The 18,876-nt window shown below is 32.2% G+C and overlaps 4 protein-coding genes across 6 annotated transcripts; 1 reads left to right on the plus strand and 3 right to left on the minus strand.

The window, feature by feature from the left end:
* Positions 1 to 304: 304 nt before the first annotated feature.
* Positions 305 to 1,198, minus strand: LOC136342806 (uncharacterized). The gene is made up of 2 exons (XM_066288972.1): positions 1,037 to 1,198; positions 305 to 971 (listed from the first exon to the last, which is right to left on the minus strand). The coding sequence occupies exons 1-2, from the start codon at positions 1,048 to 1,050 to the stop codon at positions 650 to 652; spliced, it is 336 nt and encodes a 111-aa protein (XP_066145069.1). The 5' UTR covers positions 1,051 to 1,198; the 3' UTR covers positions 305 to 649.
* Positions 1,199 to 2,190: 992 nt separating this feature from the next.
* Art4 (arginine methyltransferase 4) lies at positions 2,191 to 7,412 on the plus strand. Its single transcript, XM_066289527.1, has 6 exons — positions 2,191 to 3,003; positions 3,974 to 4,262; positions 4,318 to 4,554; positions 4,607 to 4,818; positions 4,867 to 5,112; positions 5,459 to 7,412. Exons 1-6 carry the CDS (start codon positions 2,373 to 2,375, stop codon positions 5,656 to 5,658), a joined length of 1,815 nt encoding a protein of 604 aa, XP_066145624.1. The 5' UTR covers positions 2,191 to 2,372; the 3' UTR covers positions 5,659 to 7,412.
* LOC136343110 (uncharacterized) lies at positions 5,093 to 18,876 on the minus strand. Of its 2 annotated transcripts, XR_010732742.1 has the most exons (8): positions 18,593 to 18,876; positions 18,311 to 18,460; positions 17,986 to 18,208; positions 17,655 to 17,931; positions 17,421 to 17,597; positions 17,049 to 17,366; positions 14,982 to 16,588; positions 5,093 to 5,143 (listed from the first exon to the last, which is right to left on the minus strand). XR_010732742.1 is itself a non-coding variant. In XM_066289535.1 (7 exons), exons 2-7 carry the CDS (start codon positions 18,439 to 18,441, stop codon positions 16,479 to 16,481), a joined length of 1,236 nt encoding a protein of 411 aa, XP_066145632.1. In that variant the 5' UTR covers positions 18,442 to 18,460; positions 18,593 to 18,876; the 3' UTR covers positions 11,177 to 16,478. The 2 variants fall into 2 exon arrangements, 1 of the variants encoding a protein (XP_066145632.1); XM_066289535.1 differs by lacking the exon at positions 5,093 to 5,143 and having other exon boundaries at positions 11,177 to 16,588.
* Positions 9,100 to 11,031, minus strand: LOC136343109 (uridine 5'-monophosphate synthase-like). Of its 2 annotated transcripts, XM_066289533.1 has the most exons (4): positions 10,795 to 11,031; positions 10,445 to 10,715; positions 9,842 to 10,351; positions 9,100 to 9,784 (listed from the first exon to the last, which is right to left on the minus strand). In XM_066289533.1, the coding sequence occupies exons 1-4, from the start codon at positions 10,939 to 10,941 to the stop codon at positions 9,351 to 9,353; spliced, it is 1,362 nt and encodes a 453-aa protein (XP_066145630.1). In that variant the 5' UTR covers positions 10,942 to 11,031; the 3' UTR covers positions 9,100 to 9,350. The 2 variants fall into 2 exon arrangements, with proteins under 2 accessions (XP_066145630.1, XP_066145629.1); XM_066289532.1 differs by having other exon boundaries at positions 9,100 to 10,351.

The following is an 18,876-nucleotide window of genomic DNA, read 5'->3' on the forward strand; positions in this document are numbered from 1 at the left end:
CGGTGAGATCAATCTGAGCAGTAGCGTATTGAGCAACACAACGACGGCACAATGAGTAAATCCTACTTAATCAATAACAACACATTTATGTATATTATAGATCTCCTTTGTTTTATTCCATACAAACCGTCAAAAAAGTCTTTACAAGAACAAGGTATCATCAGGAGCCAATAAACATTTTTCTATAACAATTCAGTAAAAACTATTAAAGAGGAAATACAGTTAACAAAAGAAACGGTTACTTAAATAATCCCTAAGTTTGTTTTGCTAACGAAAAAACGTCGAGTTAAAATGCATTTCCAACTCACAAAAAAGGATTATTATTTATTGATTATTTACACAAAAGACTCAAAAACTAAAACTGCAACATTTAAATGCGTTTCTAAATGTAAGTAATAAATACCTAAATACAAATAATGGAACTATGGATCATAAAAAGGATACCTAAATAACAGCTACAGATCATATAAAATAATAATTAACATAATATATTACTTCTATATGGCAGTATGAAAAGAATGTGTAAAACTGCAGGGTGACCACTTAGATAATCCTTCATATTATCAATAAATTTATCATATATCTCTTGTGCAGGACAACACTACTTTAAACTGCAAATAGCCTAACACATTAAAATATACATGGTCTTTTATATTTGGTGACACCCTCGACTCATCCTCTCAACATACATTTCATACAATAATTTGTTTATATTGAAATAATGAGGATTTTGAGATTCATTGAGATCAGGACAATACTGAGATTGGGGGCTGTAGTTCCACTCAATGCTTTGCTCAGAGCCACTGGGTGATTCAGGAAGGGGAAGAGATTGGCCATTAAGCTGGCCCCATGGAGGATTGGGGCCCATGTGAGCGTTTGGGTCTGTGAGCATGTTATTTATATGGAGGTTGTTAATTCTTTTCGACAGAGGCATGAACTCTGTTTCGTCCTGAAAGCTGCGAGTACGTTTCCTGCAAAAATGTATGTTTTGCAATGTGAAAGAAATGTTGTGAGATAATGTTTATTTGAAACTTACCTATTTTGAGTCATGATTCGAGAAGGTTTAGTCAAGTATTAAGTTAAGTGAAAAGGCTTTATTTCTTTCTTTTTTTTTATTTATTAGAAACTAGTTAATTTAACGAAACACTGTCAGAACCATATGAAATGAAATGAAGAAGAATAAAAATTGTGACATTCGCCAAGCTGCCAAATCAAGTTTTAATAAGGGTTTAAATGAATTGCACCTGAATGAAGAAATATAGCAACACTGCCGGTGCTTGGTCATTTTATACATTAAAGATCTGGTTCTAGTATTAAATGGATGAATTTTGATGAATATTTATTTATATAAAATTAGGAGAAGTGTTGCTAAATAGCTAAAAACGCTGATATTTTAACGCTTTCTTGAGTTTTCTTTAATGATAACCCTTTATTGTTTTATATACAATCACGTTGAAAGATAGACACGTCAAAAGAGTTAAAAAGTAAAAGAAAATATTAAGAAATACCATGAAATAACATCAATGAAAAACTCTAATTCATTCATAATGAAGTTTCATGTGAAATTATTTTTTATATAATTATATTCACATGAAAGTGTAAATGTGATAAACACTTTGACTGATAAAAACGTTTTTTTTTTTAACATTTTACATTTAACTTAACTTTACAAACTGCGTATGTTTCAATAAGAATGATGTGTAAGAATATTGCTTAACAGGTAGAGGTATATAGGAGGATAAGGAGTTTAAGAAAAATTACCAAGTTTGTTATATATCATTTTATAAAAGAGTTTCTATCTATAAAATTTTTATGTCATCTGATGCTTATCTTCAATACGTTATTAATTCCAATTAAACTAGAAATCTTAATATTACATATATAAAAAGTGATAAAATATGAATATGATTAAAAACTCAATTTTATTTCAAAATTTGTGTCAAAAATGAAGTTCTTAAAACAGAGAAATACAAATATATCATTAGAGAGTTTTCACAGAAATTATCTTCTATAAAAATTAAAGTTGAATAATAAAAATATAAGTATTCTTAAGTGATATTTGAGATTAAGTAGAATCGCTCTTGTACCTAACCGATATGCGTTGTTGCCGTTATTACTTTGTGCCTCGTATTTCAATATAAGTTCTACATATTTCCGAGGTCGCCCGATTATTTTAACCGGTTTTCCGTATTCCGAACGAACAAAAGCCCTTTTGTCAAGCGATGCGTGCAAATTTGACATATTATTTGCAAAAAAACGTGGGTCATAGCATGAATTAAAGACATAAATATAAGTTTGAAAGTGTTTCACTGCATTACGTGCGTCCGAATTAGTGATTTAGTGGAATTTAGTGTTCAATTATCATCATCGCTATGGCCCCGCGAATCTGGGAAGTTTTGGTGTATTCGGTAAACGAAGAGAACCTTTCAGTCCCCAAATATAATAGGAAAGTGAAACTGAGGGCGGATTATGACCCTCAAGGGTTAAGCATAAGCCTCCTGGAAATGGACGAAGTCACAGAACTCCTAGAATTTCCTATAGACGCATACACTGAATGTTGCAAAGTGGGATTCAAATCCTATTTGTTTACTATTGACAATGAAACTTTACTAGTTAAATTTAATTACAAAGAAGAAGCCAGGGAGTTTTCCTTAGCGATTACGAAAATCAAGTCCGGAAAGGATGCCTCAGTGTTCTCAGTAAGAACTGAGGACTCATCTGCAACACAGTATTTTCAGTTTTACGGTTATTTATCCCAACAACAAAACATGTTACAAGACTTTGTAAGGACTTACACGTATCAGAGAGCAATATTAAGTAATTTAGATGATTTTAAAGACAAAGTAGTATTAGATGTAGGTGCGGGCTCTGGTATTTTATCCTTTTTTGCTGCTCAAGCAGGTGCTAAACGTATTTATGCTGTTGAAGCCTCCACGATGGCTCACTATGCCCAGAAGCTAGTTGATACCAATAATTATTCTAATATTATTAAAGTATTACCAGGTAAGTGTTAATAAAACCATTATGATACTGTAATGTTGGAAAATTTATTTAAAATAATAGTCAAGAGGAAAATTAGTAGACATGACAATTTTGCTTAATAGAGTATCTAAAGGAGAGTTTAAACAGTAAATGATCATATCACTTTAGAGGTGATATAAAATACAAATATAAGAATCAAATTTTTATCTGGGATTAAGTAACACTTCTATTCAGAAAATTACTTCTTGGCAAATATTTTTTAATTGCATAAGGTGCAATGCCATGAACACAACACCTGTGTGTAGAGGACCTCACAACAAATAAATTTTTCATAAGAATTTATTTTATGCTTATGATTGCTCTAATACTAACATCAAAAAATTTCTTAAACAATTTTAAATAAAAAGTTTTATTAGAAATATCTCAAGATAAAACAACCAAATTTTTAAAATACATTTCTTTTGCTGACATCTTCAGTTAATACAAACTTGAAGTACCTGGCAACTTAAGAAGAAATGGCTTAGTAGTGAGTCACCCTTGAAAATGCATGATTTTTTTAACTAAAATCCTTCTAAAAAGCAAATTTATTACATCACATACAGATTTTTAAAGCATAGTTACATAGATGGAAGATTTTAAGGACTGGAGTGCTGCACAAGATTCAACTTAATAATACTTCAACTGTAGGTGTTCAAAAAGAAAAGAAAAGAAGATTTAAATTGAACTTGAATTCTCTGTATAATTTAGAGCTTTGAAAAAAATAAATCTCATTTGTTATCCTTTGATTTCTTTATGCTCAAAAAGTTAATACTGTTTTTTAATTATTTTGTCAAATGTCATGGGATTGCCTTTTCTTTACAAGGCTTAGTATATTGTTTTCCATTTAGGAGTTGTGAACCTTATTCGTGATAAGCAATTATTAAATTTTAACACATGTGTATTCATCACAAAAATTATAAAGAAAATCATGAAAACTTCAACAATTTTATAGGTAAAATAGAGGAAGTGGAGCTTCCAGAAAAAGTAGATATAATAATCTCTGAACCGATGGGATACATGTTGTACAACGAACGAATGTTAGAATCATACCTCAACGCCAAACGGTGGCTAGTTCCAGGGGGTAAAATGTACCCCACAAGAGGCGATTTGCATGTGGTCCCCTTCACGGATGACGCCCTTTATATGGAGCAGTACAGCAAAGCCAATTTCTGGTTTCAAACCTGTTTTCACGGCGTTAATTTGGCGGCTATACAAAATTACGCTGTAAAGGAATATTTTAGGTGATTTTAAATTACTTGAATCTGAGGATTTATATATAAAAGTGTGTGATTTTAGGCAACCAATAGTAGATACTTTCGACGTGAGAATTTGCATGAGCAAAAGCGTTAGGCATGTAGTGGATTTTCTGGAAGCAGACGAGACAGATTTACACCAAATAGATATTCCTCTGGAGTTTCATATATTAGAGTCAGGCACTTGCCATGGACTAGCGTTTTGGTTCGATGTAGCTTTTATCGGTTCTCAACAAACTATTTGGCTCAGTACCGCCCCAACTGAACCTCTTACTCACTGGTATAATAAATTCGATTCCTCTAAATTAAATTGTTTTAATGTTGCTCTATAGGTATCAAGTACGTTGCCTATTAGAGCAGCCCTTACTGTTAAAGCAGGGACAAGTTTTAACAGGATCTGTGATGTTGGTAGCAAATAAAAGACAAAGTTATGACGTAACCATAGAGTTGACAGTAGAAGGGACTGCACAAACTTCAAGGAATACACTGGACCTTAAAAATCCTTATTTTAGGTACACTGGGGCTCCTGTACAGCCTCCTCCAGGTAAGTTGTTTGTATAATTTGAATTGGTGTTGATTCCTTTTTCTTCAGGCGTTTCAAGTGTGTCTCCCAGCGAAACCTACTGGAGTCAGTTGGACGCCCAAGGGGTGCGTAATGCTGTAAACATGGTCAATGGCATGTCAGTGAACGGTCTTGGAGAGGTTTCCATGGACACAACCCAGACTTTAATCAACAATAATCTAATGGCTAATAATCTTATAGCTTTAGTGGACCCTGCCCACATGGATCAGGCTGCGCCTAATATCCATCCAGGATGTATTCCAAGCACAGGCAGAGGTGAGTAAAAAATATTGTGCATCTTGAAATTCTGAAAGAAGTAATACCAGAAAATAAATACACATATTCAAACATCTCAACCATCAATTTAACAATTATATGGTTTTCTGAAAAGAACCAGAAGCTTATGTTATACGTAATTCATTATTTTGACCTATTCAATTAGGTTTAAAAATCGAATTAGGGGATTTCACAAATTCCTAAATTACTTTATGTTACGTGCTATATATTAGTCGACTTGCTTTTTTGTTTTCTTTTCCTGAAACATTTTGTATAATATATTTTTTTCAGTTCATATTTATTAATTATTCTTTACGAAAAATTAACAAATCAGTTATCTTCACAGGTCGAGTAGCAGCCAGTCCCACATCAACTCATACAGCTCAGTTGATAGGAGGAGCAATCTCTCCTTCGTTGTTCACTTCGCCGGCCGGAGCCCCTCAGCAGCCTCTCGTAATGACGAATTACCCAGTGGCCCAAAACCTGATGATTGGCGACTACGTGAAGCCGGGCAATGGCGTCGTATCCGCGGTTTACAGGCAGTAGTTTTAGTCAGTATGTAGTAGTGCATATGGTGGTAGTTGTAAAGGCAGCGTTAATGCTCAATAATTTTTTAAGGCGTTCGAGGTGGATTTAAATAATTATATCTTGCCGTTATTGAATTCACGTTGAAAACTACGCAATTCATTTTGAATCGTAACAATTTCATTGGTGGCAGATAATATTGCAAATAGATCTGGCGGTCGTACATCGGGGAGCTTTTATTTTAGTTGGTAGCGTCCTAAGTTATAGTAGTGTGTTAGATTAAGCTACGTCTCGCCTTATGGAACGCAGTTAGCGGTTTAAGTTTTGCGTCACTTTTTAGATTAGGCGGAAAGGGTGGTTAGTTTAGATTTAGATGAGATTGGGATATTTTCGCCCTGTTCTCTAATATGTTTAAATTGTCGCTAAACACGACGTGTTTAGCGCTTAAAAAGTTTAACAAATTTCACGTTTACTGCAAGATTAAAAAGCGTAACAAATATTTGGCGGATACCAAGTTGTGTATATATTTAGAATAGCGTTGGAAAGTTAGAATCAAATTTTATTGAAGTTTTCACTATGACATTTGAAAATTTGTTTAATGCGGTTAAATAAAACCAAATTTACTTTGTCAGTGTAGAAAAGTAACTTTATCGCAGTCATTACGAAACAAACACTCGGTGTTTGAATGTAATCTCTCCCAATTCCAAGTCAGTGCGGCAACGTACACTTTTTCATACGCGTATCATTTTTCAACAAGTAAAGACAGATGCTTCCTGCATGAATTGGGAACAATAGTTTTTATAATTTTGATAAACAACGTGAGTTTACTTAAGATTTCTTCATCGTACAGAAAAATTGGAAAACAAAAAACATGTATCAAAAATTCATGTCATATACAAAATCCAACTCGTTGTAAATTTCTTTAAAAAATCATAAACATTCTAAACTAAAAAAACTGCTTTTATTTCCGTGTATTTTTTATATGAACAATAAAACCTATCTATGCTCACATGAGGAAGATAGGCTAGAATAAAATAAGAAAAAACATAAATTATATGTACAAAAAATACAGCCCGAGTTCGGAAAAAAGTACGTTACATAATGAGGTGGAAAACGTCACCGTAGCAGAGGTGTGCATCATAAAAGGACGAAAAGTAAAGTTTTCTGATCAGAACAAGAAGATATACAGCTTGAATAAATTGCGGCAAAGTAACTCAATTAATTTCTCCCTTGATAAATTTTCTGGCGGTTTAGACTTGACTTTGAGGGAGTGATTGCTTTATACCTAGCGTACTGACTCAATTATTTGAGGTTCAGTGAGTTTCTCAATAATTTTTTGGAGAACAGGGTAGAAACATCTTCGAATCTTCCAAAAACCTCCCCGACCCTCACATTTCCCCTTAATAAAACACATCACCCTATTAAATTTGTGTTTCCGGATCATAGACCAGTACCTGCGTTTTCCTTTTTACTGTGTGATTTTAATCTAAGTTATTAGATGTAAGTGCACTCGTATACGAGGTGTCTTATTTAGGTCTGCCCTCTATCTCCAAAACGGTAAGAGTCCAAAATCAGTAAATTGAGGAGTAGGTTGTTATTTTTGAAGATTTTTAATCTGCCGTTAATGGAGTTGTCAAATGGTTTTTGGTTTCTAAGATTTTACGAAAAATGTAAATATTCAAAAACAGCCGATCTTTTTTTTTTTAATACCAATCGGCCATTTTTACTTTATTCATCAAGATTTTATTCATACAGTAAAAAATCCATGTAACATATGAGTGTTTTTTCTGTTTTTAGCTACCTGGTCTTCCTGATAGAACTCTAATAGATTTGGCGAAATATGAAAGACCCAGTTTAGAACAAAACATAAAAAAATAGACTATTTCAAAAATACAATAATTTATAAACTCGTTAATGATTTATTGATATTTTGGAAAGAAAAGAATTAAGTTAAATCACTTAAGACCAAATATTTCAAAAAATATACTGAACTTCTTTTAATCAAATTAAGTCTTTGAAAATTTTGATATTTTTTGTTAAATCTTTAAAAACCAAAAAACAATTTGGCAACGTCGTTTACGTGTAGCCAAATTGTTGTTGTTGCGGCATTAAAAGTCTCCAAAAATGGAATTTTTTACTTACAGCATTTTAAAGATAACAAGAGTGTGCGCACGTAATAAGACACCCTGTAGAATTCACACGAGGTAATAATAACAATAATAATAATAATAATTACCTTCCGTCGCATAAGCTAGGTCCGTATTACACGCCGCAACAATAATTTCGGACGTTTAATCTTAAGGCCTGTTTGTTATGAGTGAGTCGAGACCCGTGGCTTTTTAGCGCTAAGTAAGACTGATTTCGGCGGATTCGCACACAACCCCTCCGCATCACTTCAAGATAGTCCGAGATTTATTAATCAGGGCCCCTTATAAGGGCCTATAGAGGGCAAGAAAGAATTATTGTGATTTTTTTCAGAAAAAAATCCTTATTAATATGCATAATAAACTTATTGATTTTGTAATTTTTGCCTTAATTTGGGTTCAAGCTAATTAGAACGAGTCATGCTAATTTTATATTTTTAAGCAATTTGCAGCTGTATATTGTGAAATTGTAATTTTATCGAACGCAATTATGGTCAGTAGTCAATTTTGCGATTGTGTGCTATGATTTTAATTGAGTACAGGAATTAAGAATATTTGTGTATATTTTGATTTTAACTATTTATGTAAGTTCGCTGAATGTACAAGTGTGTGTAGTTCGTGATTGTCGGCTAATACATCATTCTGATAACGTACAAACAGAGGTTTTATTATTTGTTTATGTAAAAACCCAAAAAGACTTATTCTTAAGGCTTTTAGTTAAAAATGACAAATAAACGTCTACCTCAGTGGTCTTAATTTTTAATCACGTTAGCATTTATTCTTTGAACAACATAGGGGAGAGGAATATTAAAAAACTGATTTCTTTTCATTCTTGACTCGATTTAGATGTATATATTCAAATTTTGGATAGTAAGTAAAAAAGAAAAACGTTACTGTAATTGCGATTTGAAGACTTAAACGCTCAGAGAGTCGTTTAAAGGTTACTCTTCTTGCTAATTCGTTGAATCGCGTCCATTTTCACAAAAGTAAAAATTCAAATTCAATATTGTGGTATAAAATTCATACTTCTTCATTTAATACATTCTCTGTCATCCACAAATAACATTAAGTATCTTAAAGCCAAATAAGGAATCAATTGGTCATGAACATACTATCTTGTCAATAATGAAATTCACAGTTCCTGCTAAAGTTAGCAAACATAATTTTCCCTTAATATTGACACGTGTTTTTTTTTGTTTTCATATCTATTGTATAGATTCCTTGAAAAACAAAATATTAACTGAAAAAATGGGATGATTATGCAAGCAGATCAATTTCTCTATATCCGAATTGAATTAGAACATAAATAAAATTAATATGTAGTAAACAAGTTCTTTAATAAAACTATATTATAGGAATATACAAAACAGTTTTGAAATTAAAAAAATTTTAAATGCAGATAAGAGGAACATACATTTTACTATCACATATATTTCAATCAATGTATTCAATGACTTCTGATCTTTCAATTTCTTTTTTAAGCACATATACGTAATTTTAGAACAAGTTTTACTTGTTCTAACAATATTTGTAATAGTGATATTTCTAAATGTCAGGGGTCATCATCCCTCAACATTCCATTCGTTTGATATAACTCTGCCATAATAAGTCCCTGTAATTTTTGGCTGCAACCACTGGATCTTTAGCCTCTGTAATACCACGCCCAACAACCGCAATATCAGCACCTTTTTCTACCACTACATATTCTGGTGAGTTGTATCTTTGACCCAATGTATCACCTTTGTCCCCAACTTTTACCCCAGGGGTCAATTGTATCATTCCTGGGTGATCCAAAAATAACTGATTTTGGCACACAATTCCTGCTACAAGATCAGGGAATTCACTGGCAAGTTCAAGGGTGGCTTTTGTGTATGTGTCGGTTATAAGGCTCTCTGATGCACTTGTTTCAGCAAGAAGGAATACACCTGTTTCTTTAGCGCTTTCAATGCCTTGAATTGCATCAAGCACACCTTTTCCAAATAGTGAATGCACTGTTACTAACCCTGCCCAAGAAGATATTTTATAAAGGCCTTTGCTGTATTGTAAAGCAACTGTGTTACCAATATCAGCAAATTTCCTGTCTTCAAAGAGGATAAAATTATGACGTTGAGCTATCTCTTTCAAAGGTTTAAGAAAATTTTCATTAAAATCTTCAATGATATCTATATGAGTTTTTAAAACACAAATATATGGTCCTACTTGTTCAGCTAAGTTTAAGATCTTTGTTGAGTCAGTTAAATCAGCAGCTAAACACAGAGTTGTTTGCTTGGTAGCCATGATTTGAAACAACTTGGAAGCAACAGGGTTTTTAGCCAAACTTGCCCTTTCCAAAAATGACATTTTTACTCTGTTAGGTATTTTTGTCATGGTTGCCCGAGTTACTTGATTATCATTAATGTAGTGAGCCACTGTTTGAACCATTGCTTCATCAATACATTTGGCTTCGAACAAATATTCAACTAACTGACTTAATGTCAGTAATGCATGCATTGTAATCCCTTGATTTTGCAACAAATTTGCACCTCCTTGTTCTCGGTTTAAAAATATAATGGCGTCTTTACATTTTAATCCTGAAACAATACAATAGAGCAATCATTAATTTCCTAGAAATATTCTGATTTCTAGAATGTTGAGAGTTTTTGAATAGTATATAACATCCTTACCTTCATCCTGAAGATCTTTAACCATCTCCAATATACTGCTTCCAGAGTTAACAACATCTTCAACAATAACACATCGGTCCCCAGTGTGAAACACACCTTCAATTAATTTTTGTGATCCATGGCATTTTTGTTCTTGTCTCCTCATTACCATAGGAATAGAGGTCTGTAAAGATATTGCTGTCGCTACTGGTAAGGCAGTATATGGAACTCCACATAGTACATCTACATCTATTCCTTTCATTTTTTCAAGGAGCAAGTTTGCCAGAGTTTTCTAAATCAAAAGTGCAATTAGTTAGTTTAAGGCATTGTCTAAATGAGCATAAAGGGTCTACAAAAACAATTGTACTTACCGTAATATCCGGATAACTGATCAATATACGCAAATCGATATAAATAGGGGTCGCAAACCCCAACTTGGTTTTAAATTCACCGAATTTAACAGCATTAATGTTAAATAATTTCACTGCAAAAGCTTTTAGGTCTAGGTGGTCAGACATGTTAATTATCAACAAATTCAAAGCAAAAATATGAGCGGAAAGTACTAATTCTAGTGGCGAGGATAATTCAAATTAAAAAAGATATTTCAACGTTCTGTAAACAGAAAAGTGAGGTTAGAATTTTCTGATCATTTATGTATTTTTGAAGCTGTGTTGCCACAAAGTAAACGTGACGAAAATTTCGAAGAGCGGCAAAGATGCGTATTGCGCGGCCCAATCATTTTTTTGTTTAAATAACCTGCTTTTCGTAAAGATATAGACACAATTTGCATCCTAAACGTAATAAATTAACATTCGGACGACAATTACACAGCAATAATAGTTTCCCTTTCGATTTAGCCTTATCTAAACTATTACTGTGTTAATGTGCTATTTTGGGTTTTTGCAAGCCTAAAACTAACAATATATTTTTTACTATTGGAATACGACTATATTGAATCTAAAAATACATAAAGCTTTTAACTCAATCACAAGCATTTCTGTTAAAAGGAAACACACACAGCTGTAACAAAATATTAAAAATAACAACGCAGACTTACACATACAACACGATCACATCGCGAACATTATAACTTATAAAATAACATAATCATAACAAAAATGAATACAAAATCGGATAGAAAAATCTGCTTATGGAAGAGCCTGTTATAGATAACCTATATATTATAGGAAAATTATTATTATTATTGCAAATTTTAGAATTTCCTTACTTGCTTCAATTTACTCTTTCGCAGATAGTAAAGACACAATTGATCATTCCAAACACCAGTTTTAACATCATTATCACTAGAGCTAATTATAACAATAAGGGAACTGAATTATCTTTGGTTTTGGTTCATTCAATAGTGACGCAAAGGTTTTAAAAAATATTTTATATAGATTGTAAAAGCAGTTGCGAAATGTAAGGTATAAGAGCAGGACGAACATTTAATCGCGCTAAAGTTGAGCATATTTCCTCAACGTCTTATAGCAAATAATGTCAAGGTCCTTTAATCCGTATCATCTTCATTAAAGATTTACCTGAAGACCATTTATAGCCTCAAAAAAGCCTTTTACAGCGTACTACCATCTACACCTACATATACCAAAGTATGTACTTCATCATGTATCACAATATATAATAATATAAAAGCTGAGGTAGTCATATACTTAGTAGATTTTTAAATGCTCTTAAGCTTAAAATTTATCTTTAAGAAACATTGTTGTACTCAGTTTTGCTACGCCTCTACCTAAAGCAGGAAAAGAGATATGCGATCGCCCTGTACATTTTTCTCGTGCCTTACTAACAATACTTCTCGTTGATTATATAAATTCCACTGTCTAATACACTAATATCACCGAACGCTTGCGCTTATTATAGCCAAAAACGAATTTAGATTAAGTCTAATTTTTTGTATACCATATTTACATCCAATAACTATTTGTCTTCTTTTATCACAGCCCAAAATGTTTACTTTTTACGCAACCTCCTCCATTTTTTATAAAATAATTTTGGAGCTATTAAACAGTAGAATTTTAGCTATAAACTATTCATAATGTAGAGCTCACGATTAATGATGATTTGAGTCAAAATAAAGACACCAAAAATTCCCAGCGACTCAATTTCAAATCAAGACTTTCTAAACTGAAACGAAGCGGATATACAGAATAATTTAAATTTGCTGTTCACTATAGAGATCTAGAAATCTATTAAAGAGACGAGGTTGTTTAAATTGGGGCAAAAGTGCGCAGTTTTGAGCTTTACTAAATGCCGTTTTAAAATTTGGAAGATACTTGAAAAAAACTTAATTTCCATAAATGCCCTTTTTTTTAAGTTATTTGAAGAGATTTTTTAAAATGAATTTAACTTCCTCACAAGTACTCTTGTTCCTTTATAAGATGGCGTCATTAGATTTTGAATACAATGTTTCGGAAATTGAGAATCATTATCAATGCATTTTTTAAAACATGGAACTGAATTGTTGTACGTTATGTCTGAGTAGAGCTTCATTATTTTATTTATTAGAAATGTATTTTGCACTCTTACGTTTGTTTTTACTACAAGTGTGATACATCATTTAATTCAGAAAATCAAAGACTTTCTAAAAATATAATAAAAAATTTCAGGTCTGCATTTAGATAAATGAAGTTTACGATAATTCCCAAATTCCGAAACATTAGATATAAAATCTAATAACACCATTTTATAAAGGAACAAAAGTGCTCACAAATAAATAATATTCATTTTAAAAAATCTCTTTAAATAAGTTAAAAAAAATTAAAGACATTTGTGGAAATTTCGTTTTTTTTTCGATAATACTTGGAAGTAATGGGAATATTAGAAATTTTAAAACGGCATTTAACAAAGTTCGAAAATAGATAACTTTGTCCTAATTAAACAACTTGATATTTTTTTGGATTTTCGAGATCCCAATGGTCAGTAGTGAATTTAAATTACGCTGTATATACAGAGTGTGTCAACTTTTAGTAGAAGGAATTTAAATATTGATGAAGAATCTTATTTTAAGATGAAAACGCTATATAAACATATCTTTCAAAACGGCTTAGTTTTTGAAATACAGGGCGTAAATATTTTATTAACCCTAGAATACTAATATATTGTAATTTTTGCGACGCTTGATTTTCTTCGGTCAATTTCGTATAGATGCTGTCATTTAAACGAGCTCCATGGCGAAGTGCCCTTCTAGTTGGTCTTGTTCTTGTATTCGTCGTATGTCTGACCGTATCGTTGTGACTTTTTACTTCACAAAATTTTGGCACGACCATCGTAAAATTTAACATTCATTAAAATTAGAGTAAACTTTTTAAACGAACATCCATTTAGTAAATAAAGTCAATGTAAATGCTTTTTTTTAAATTGATATATTGTATTTCCTAAAACCAGAGTTCTACGACTGGATTCTAAATCCCAGCTGGCATTAAAATGAAACAAAAAAATATTTTTGACATTTCTGTATGTGACAATATTTATTAATGAAGTCTAATGATGAAGATGATAATGATGAATGAAAATAACATAAAATTAATAATGAAAGGTTTTAAATTTGATGTTTATTTAATCAGATATAGTAATCACCGATTTGTTAAATTAAAATTTTTACGAAAGCCATTGGAGATTTCGCTTTTCAATAAGAGTATCTTTTTTACGTAAAAGTCTTTAAATTTTATATTTTTCCTATAAATTCGTCAATGAAGTTAAGGTAAAAAAAGGTTGGATTCGTTAGAAAACAGAACACTGTAACAACTATACAATACGAATGAAAAAAGAGCACATGAAGAGATGTGAAAAACAACAAACTGAGGAGATACTAGAAAGAGTATGTACCTCATGTAAAGTCAAAGAGATCAAGAGGTGGGAAACAATGTATGAATGTCCGAACTGTCCGGTCACACCATGATTTTGGTTCGACTGTTCTAACATAATTCATAAATAAAACGTGTCTTGTTAAAATTTGATTTACGTACTTCTCATACCTCTCAAAGTTTATATTAGCCAAGGAAAAATATATTTTTGTTTTTGTCGAAATCAGTCTTTACGTTTATGTTCGTTCTTACTCTATATTTTTAAAATTCACTTATTTTTTGTTTTTTTATAGCAAAAAAAATTGTTTCATTTATATTAAACAAGCGTTTTTTACTTTTTTATGTAACAAATGCAAAATTAATTGACTTTTATGATCAAGAATACTTTCTTTATTAGAAAATAGGTAAAAACTCGACACTCGCGTATACGCGGGCAGTGGCAATGCAATACATTTTGTGAATCAGTACCAGTCCCGCGTTTATGCAGTTGCACACAAATTTGCTGGTTTGTCCCAGAAAACCATTCTAATATTCCTAAAACATGATAAAATCTAAAAACAACATATTTCTCAACAAACAATTCTCGGTCATAAGTTGTATAATGCAAAATGGCATTGACAGCGAATGTGTTAAAAAATACACCTAATTACAAATATGAACAAAATAACAATCGGCAAGCTAGAAATTACAGCTAAATTTTATGTGAATTTGATAGGGATCCGAAGACCAATACTCACAGAGTGGCGGTTACTCTAGGCGTCTTCCAAATTAAAATTCTGTCTGCTTTAAAATGGAATCACAGGCACGCTAATTTGAGATATCTGATACCAGTACCAGATACCATATATTTGAGACCAGTACTTGGTTCACAAGAAGGTAATGAGGAACAAAGAATAACATTTTATTGGTAGGTCCTTAATGCAGTTCAGAATAATAGATATTTTTTGTTCAATGCATTGGGGACTGATGAATCATATTTTATTCGTCAAGGTGTTGTAAATTTTTGTAACTAACCCATTTTGCACGGTAACCCGCATGCAATTCATCAACGAGCTTTTCAGAATTAATTTAGCGTAAATGTTTGGATTGGTCTTTATCGTATTCATTTGTTAGAGCTATTTTTTTTTATCACCACGTGAAAACAGGATTATTTCTTAGAGTTTTCGCAAAGAGCATGCCAATATTTGGGATAAAATTTCTCTTAATGTAAAAAACAAGATCTGGTTTCAATTAGATGGGTGTCCCACATATTAAAAAAAAATGTGAAAGACTGGTTAAACTGCAATTTCCCTGAAAGATGGATTGGTCAGTAGACTTTTTTGTGTAGGTACATTTAAAGGAGAGTATTTATATGACTCCTGTGAAAACTACGGCCTTTCTAATTAACAGGATTAGAAATCTTTGTAAGAAACTTTGAAATTCAAATTTAGTTAATATAGTACCTTTCATTAAACTTCAATGTGAATTTAGTGTGGAACAAAATGTTACATATTCAAATAGTCAAGTATTCTTAACAGTAATTTATTTTTACCTAATTCAAAAAGTTTTATTTCGTTTAATTTAATTTAAAACAAATAAACATTATTATTACCCCTGTAACGTATTTAGATTAACGTTAAGACATGAAAGTGAGTTTGAATTAAATTTACAATCATAACCAACCGGTACATCAAAAGAAAATTGAAACTGATAGTTAGAGTAAGGTAAAATATCATGCGGCATTCAAGTGGTTTTAATTTTTTTAGTCAAACACGGTGTGTGGGATAAAAAAAAGTCAAGAGACCTTTTCACTTCTAAATTAAATAGAGAATAAAAGAAAAATCATTATCGTATCATCTTTTTTCTTTAAAAAAAGTTGAGAGATGTGTCCGTAAGTATGCTACTGGAAAACTTAAACAAATATATTTTTACATCAAAAAACGCACCATTATGAACTGTTAAAACGAGCAAAATTTTATTTTTAAAATATTAACCGTTTAGAAAATATATATCAACAAATTTATAAGTTTTGAATAAAACTTTAACGCCCTGTAGCTCAAAAACTAAGGCCTTTGAAAGATCATTTACCTAATGTTTTTGCCTTAAAATAAGGTCCTCTATCCATAGTTAAAGTCTTAATACTAAAAATTGACTTACCCTGTATAAGAAGTCTAAACGATTCAAAATTACGTTTCCGCTTTAATTCATCGAGAACTCATTTTTTCTCTCTTAATTTTCGATATTCAATTTGCATTTTAAGGTGTAATACTATGAGAACTTATTCCTTGTTGTGAGAGCTCCGCCTTCACTCTCCTGGCAATATGGGACCGTGTGTGCTTTCTCAAGTGATCCTTACGATAAAAACCTAAAAAATCATATAATCGTTTAAAGCACTAAAGAATACATTAAAAAAATGATACAATATTGTATGATTATTACAATTTGTTAATCACATCGTTAACTAGTTTTAAAGTCATTCATGAAGAACAACGGGTATAATGCACGATTAGCAAAATAACCACTAAAGGATTATAAATTGCGGCGTATGCAATTAGCGCTTCTAATCCAACCGTGAGTTTCGGTTTTATCATTTTTAATGATCTTTTCAAGCCATTTTTAAAAATTGTGTTTACACTATATTATAACTCCACTTAGAGGGAGTGTGACAGACCCATCTAGTTAACTTATACGTAGTAAACAACATTTTCGTGTTTCCCACCTTTCTTTGATTCATTCAGATATCTATACATACATTAAATTAAATATTCAGCCAATGGACGAAAAATCTTTAAAAATATATTGAGAATGATGCATATAAAACGTACCTTTTCCGCACTCATTACAAACATGCCTTTTCTCCCCTGAATGAATAACAAAGTGCAGCGTTAACTGCTCTTTTCTCTTAAATGCTTTCAAGCACACAGAACAAACAAAAGGTCTCTCTGGATTATGACTTTGCTTGTGCCTTGTTAAGTGATCTTTACGCTTCAAAGCAGCCCCACAAATGTCGCAAACAAAACGTCGCTCCATGTTGTGTCCCATTAAGTGCTGCTCCAATAAATCTCGTTCTGGAAGCGCCATATGGCACTCTGGGCAACAATACAAAGTAGATCCATCTAAGGCCGTTGACAGCCGTATTTCACCTACAGATAATTTTATTTGAGTTGTTTTAGTTCATTCTCATTCACGGTTTTTACCAGGTTTTGGTTTTGGTTTTTTCTCCTTCTCAGGCCTCTTTTTCTTCTTTTTCTTTATAACAATAGTAGTAGAGTTGTTCAAATGATCAGTGTTTATAGTGCTTAAAGTATTGCTATTTGTACTTAAGTTTCCATTGGTATTGCTTCCAATATTTAGAGAGTCAATGTTGATTGTGCCTTAAAAAATGGTGCCCAATTAAGGTGGTATATAAGAAACAGCTTACAAGCTACTACCATTGTTCATCAAATTAAGATTAGGTGAGCTGCTCTGTTGCAGCAGTGTAGACTGCTGACTAACACTACTGTCTTTCTTTAAAGACTCTGCAGAATATTTGAGGATGTCCTGCAAGGTTATGGGCAGACTGTTGGCTGGAAGCTGCGCCAAATAATCCATGGAAGCTGTCAGATTTTGCCAAGAATTTGAGAGCACCGAGGAAGACGGATTGCTTGATATTGCCTGGTTATTGCTTTGGACTTGACCCAGAGATTTTGAAAGTTCATGCTCTTTTTTCTGTAAAAATGTTTCCTTCAGTTTTTGTACAGAATCAAAAGCTTCAGATACAACCTTACTATTCTCCCCATTACCAACTAGCAGCTTGTCACTCCGCAAGCAAAAGACATCCAAGTTTTGCTGATCAAAATTTTGCCTTTTGGAAGAGGCATTTTGAGAGTATAAACTTTGTGAATTGAGGTAGTTTCCGTTGCTTTTATTGGACGCAGCAAGAAGCTGCTGTTGGGCAGTGGCATGATGATGTTGGGTAAATGAGGGAACACCATTTGCAGTATATCTGTGTACATAAAAAAGGTATATGCACAAATTCAAATCCACCTTAAATTATCTCATCAATTTTATTTTTATACTACAGTCTACAACATAAAAAAAAGCTTACCGATTTGTTAATGTAATATCATCCAAAGAATTCAAGCTTGTTGAAGGAAAGTCTTGTGAGAGTTTAACTGCAAACTGATGTATGTTTGGAATAGAAGTAGAAAGATGACTTCCAAATGGAGAGAAATTCATTATATTAACATTATATTGCCTAAAAATAATTAGATATTACTTTAGCATTTCCAGTGGAAATTTGGAAATACTAACATCACAAGAATTTCTAATAACCATAGACGAACGTAAATAGTAAAGTTGTAAAGAACTAAATGTAAAGGACACTTACCATAGTAAAAAAAATAGGTTTTGTGCGGCTTTTTATCATAATCGCTACGCTTGTCGGGTCGCCATTCAACACGCTTTGGCCCTGATTCGTCCTTATTGCGCAAGGGTTTGAATGAAATCGAAAGGAAAGGGGTCGAAGAAGAAGCTAAAGGGGTGAAAAGAAATCCATAATCGTTCCTCCCTCATTTTCCGCTCAAAAATTTTGAATTAGCGTATGTCATTTGTCATTACTTTTTGACAGGTTCATAATAGAGATGAATCTGACCCAAAGTATAGATATTGTAG

This window comes from Euwallacea fornicatus, chromosome 13, assembly GCF_040115645.1.
Source record: "Euwallacea fornicatus isolate EFF26 chromosome 13, ASM4011564v1, whole genome shotgun sequence".
Lineage (NCBI taxonomy): Eukaryota > Metazoa > Arthropoda > Insecta > Coleoptera > Curculionidae > Euwallacea > Euwallacea fornicatus.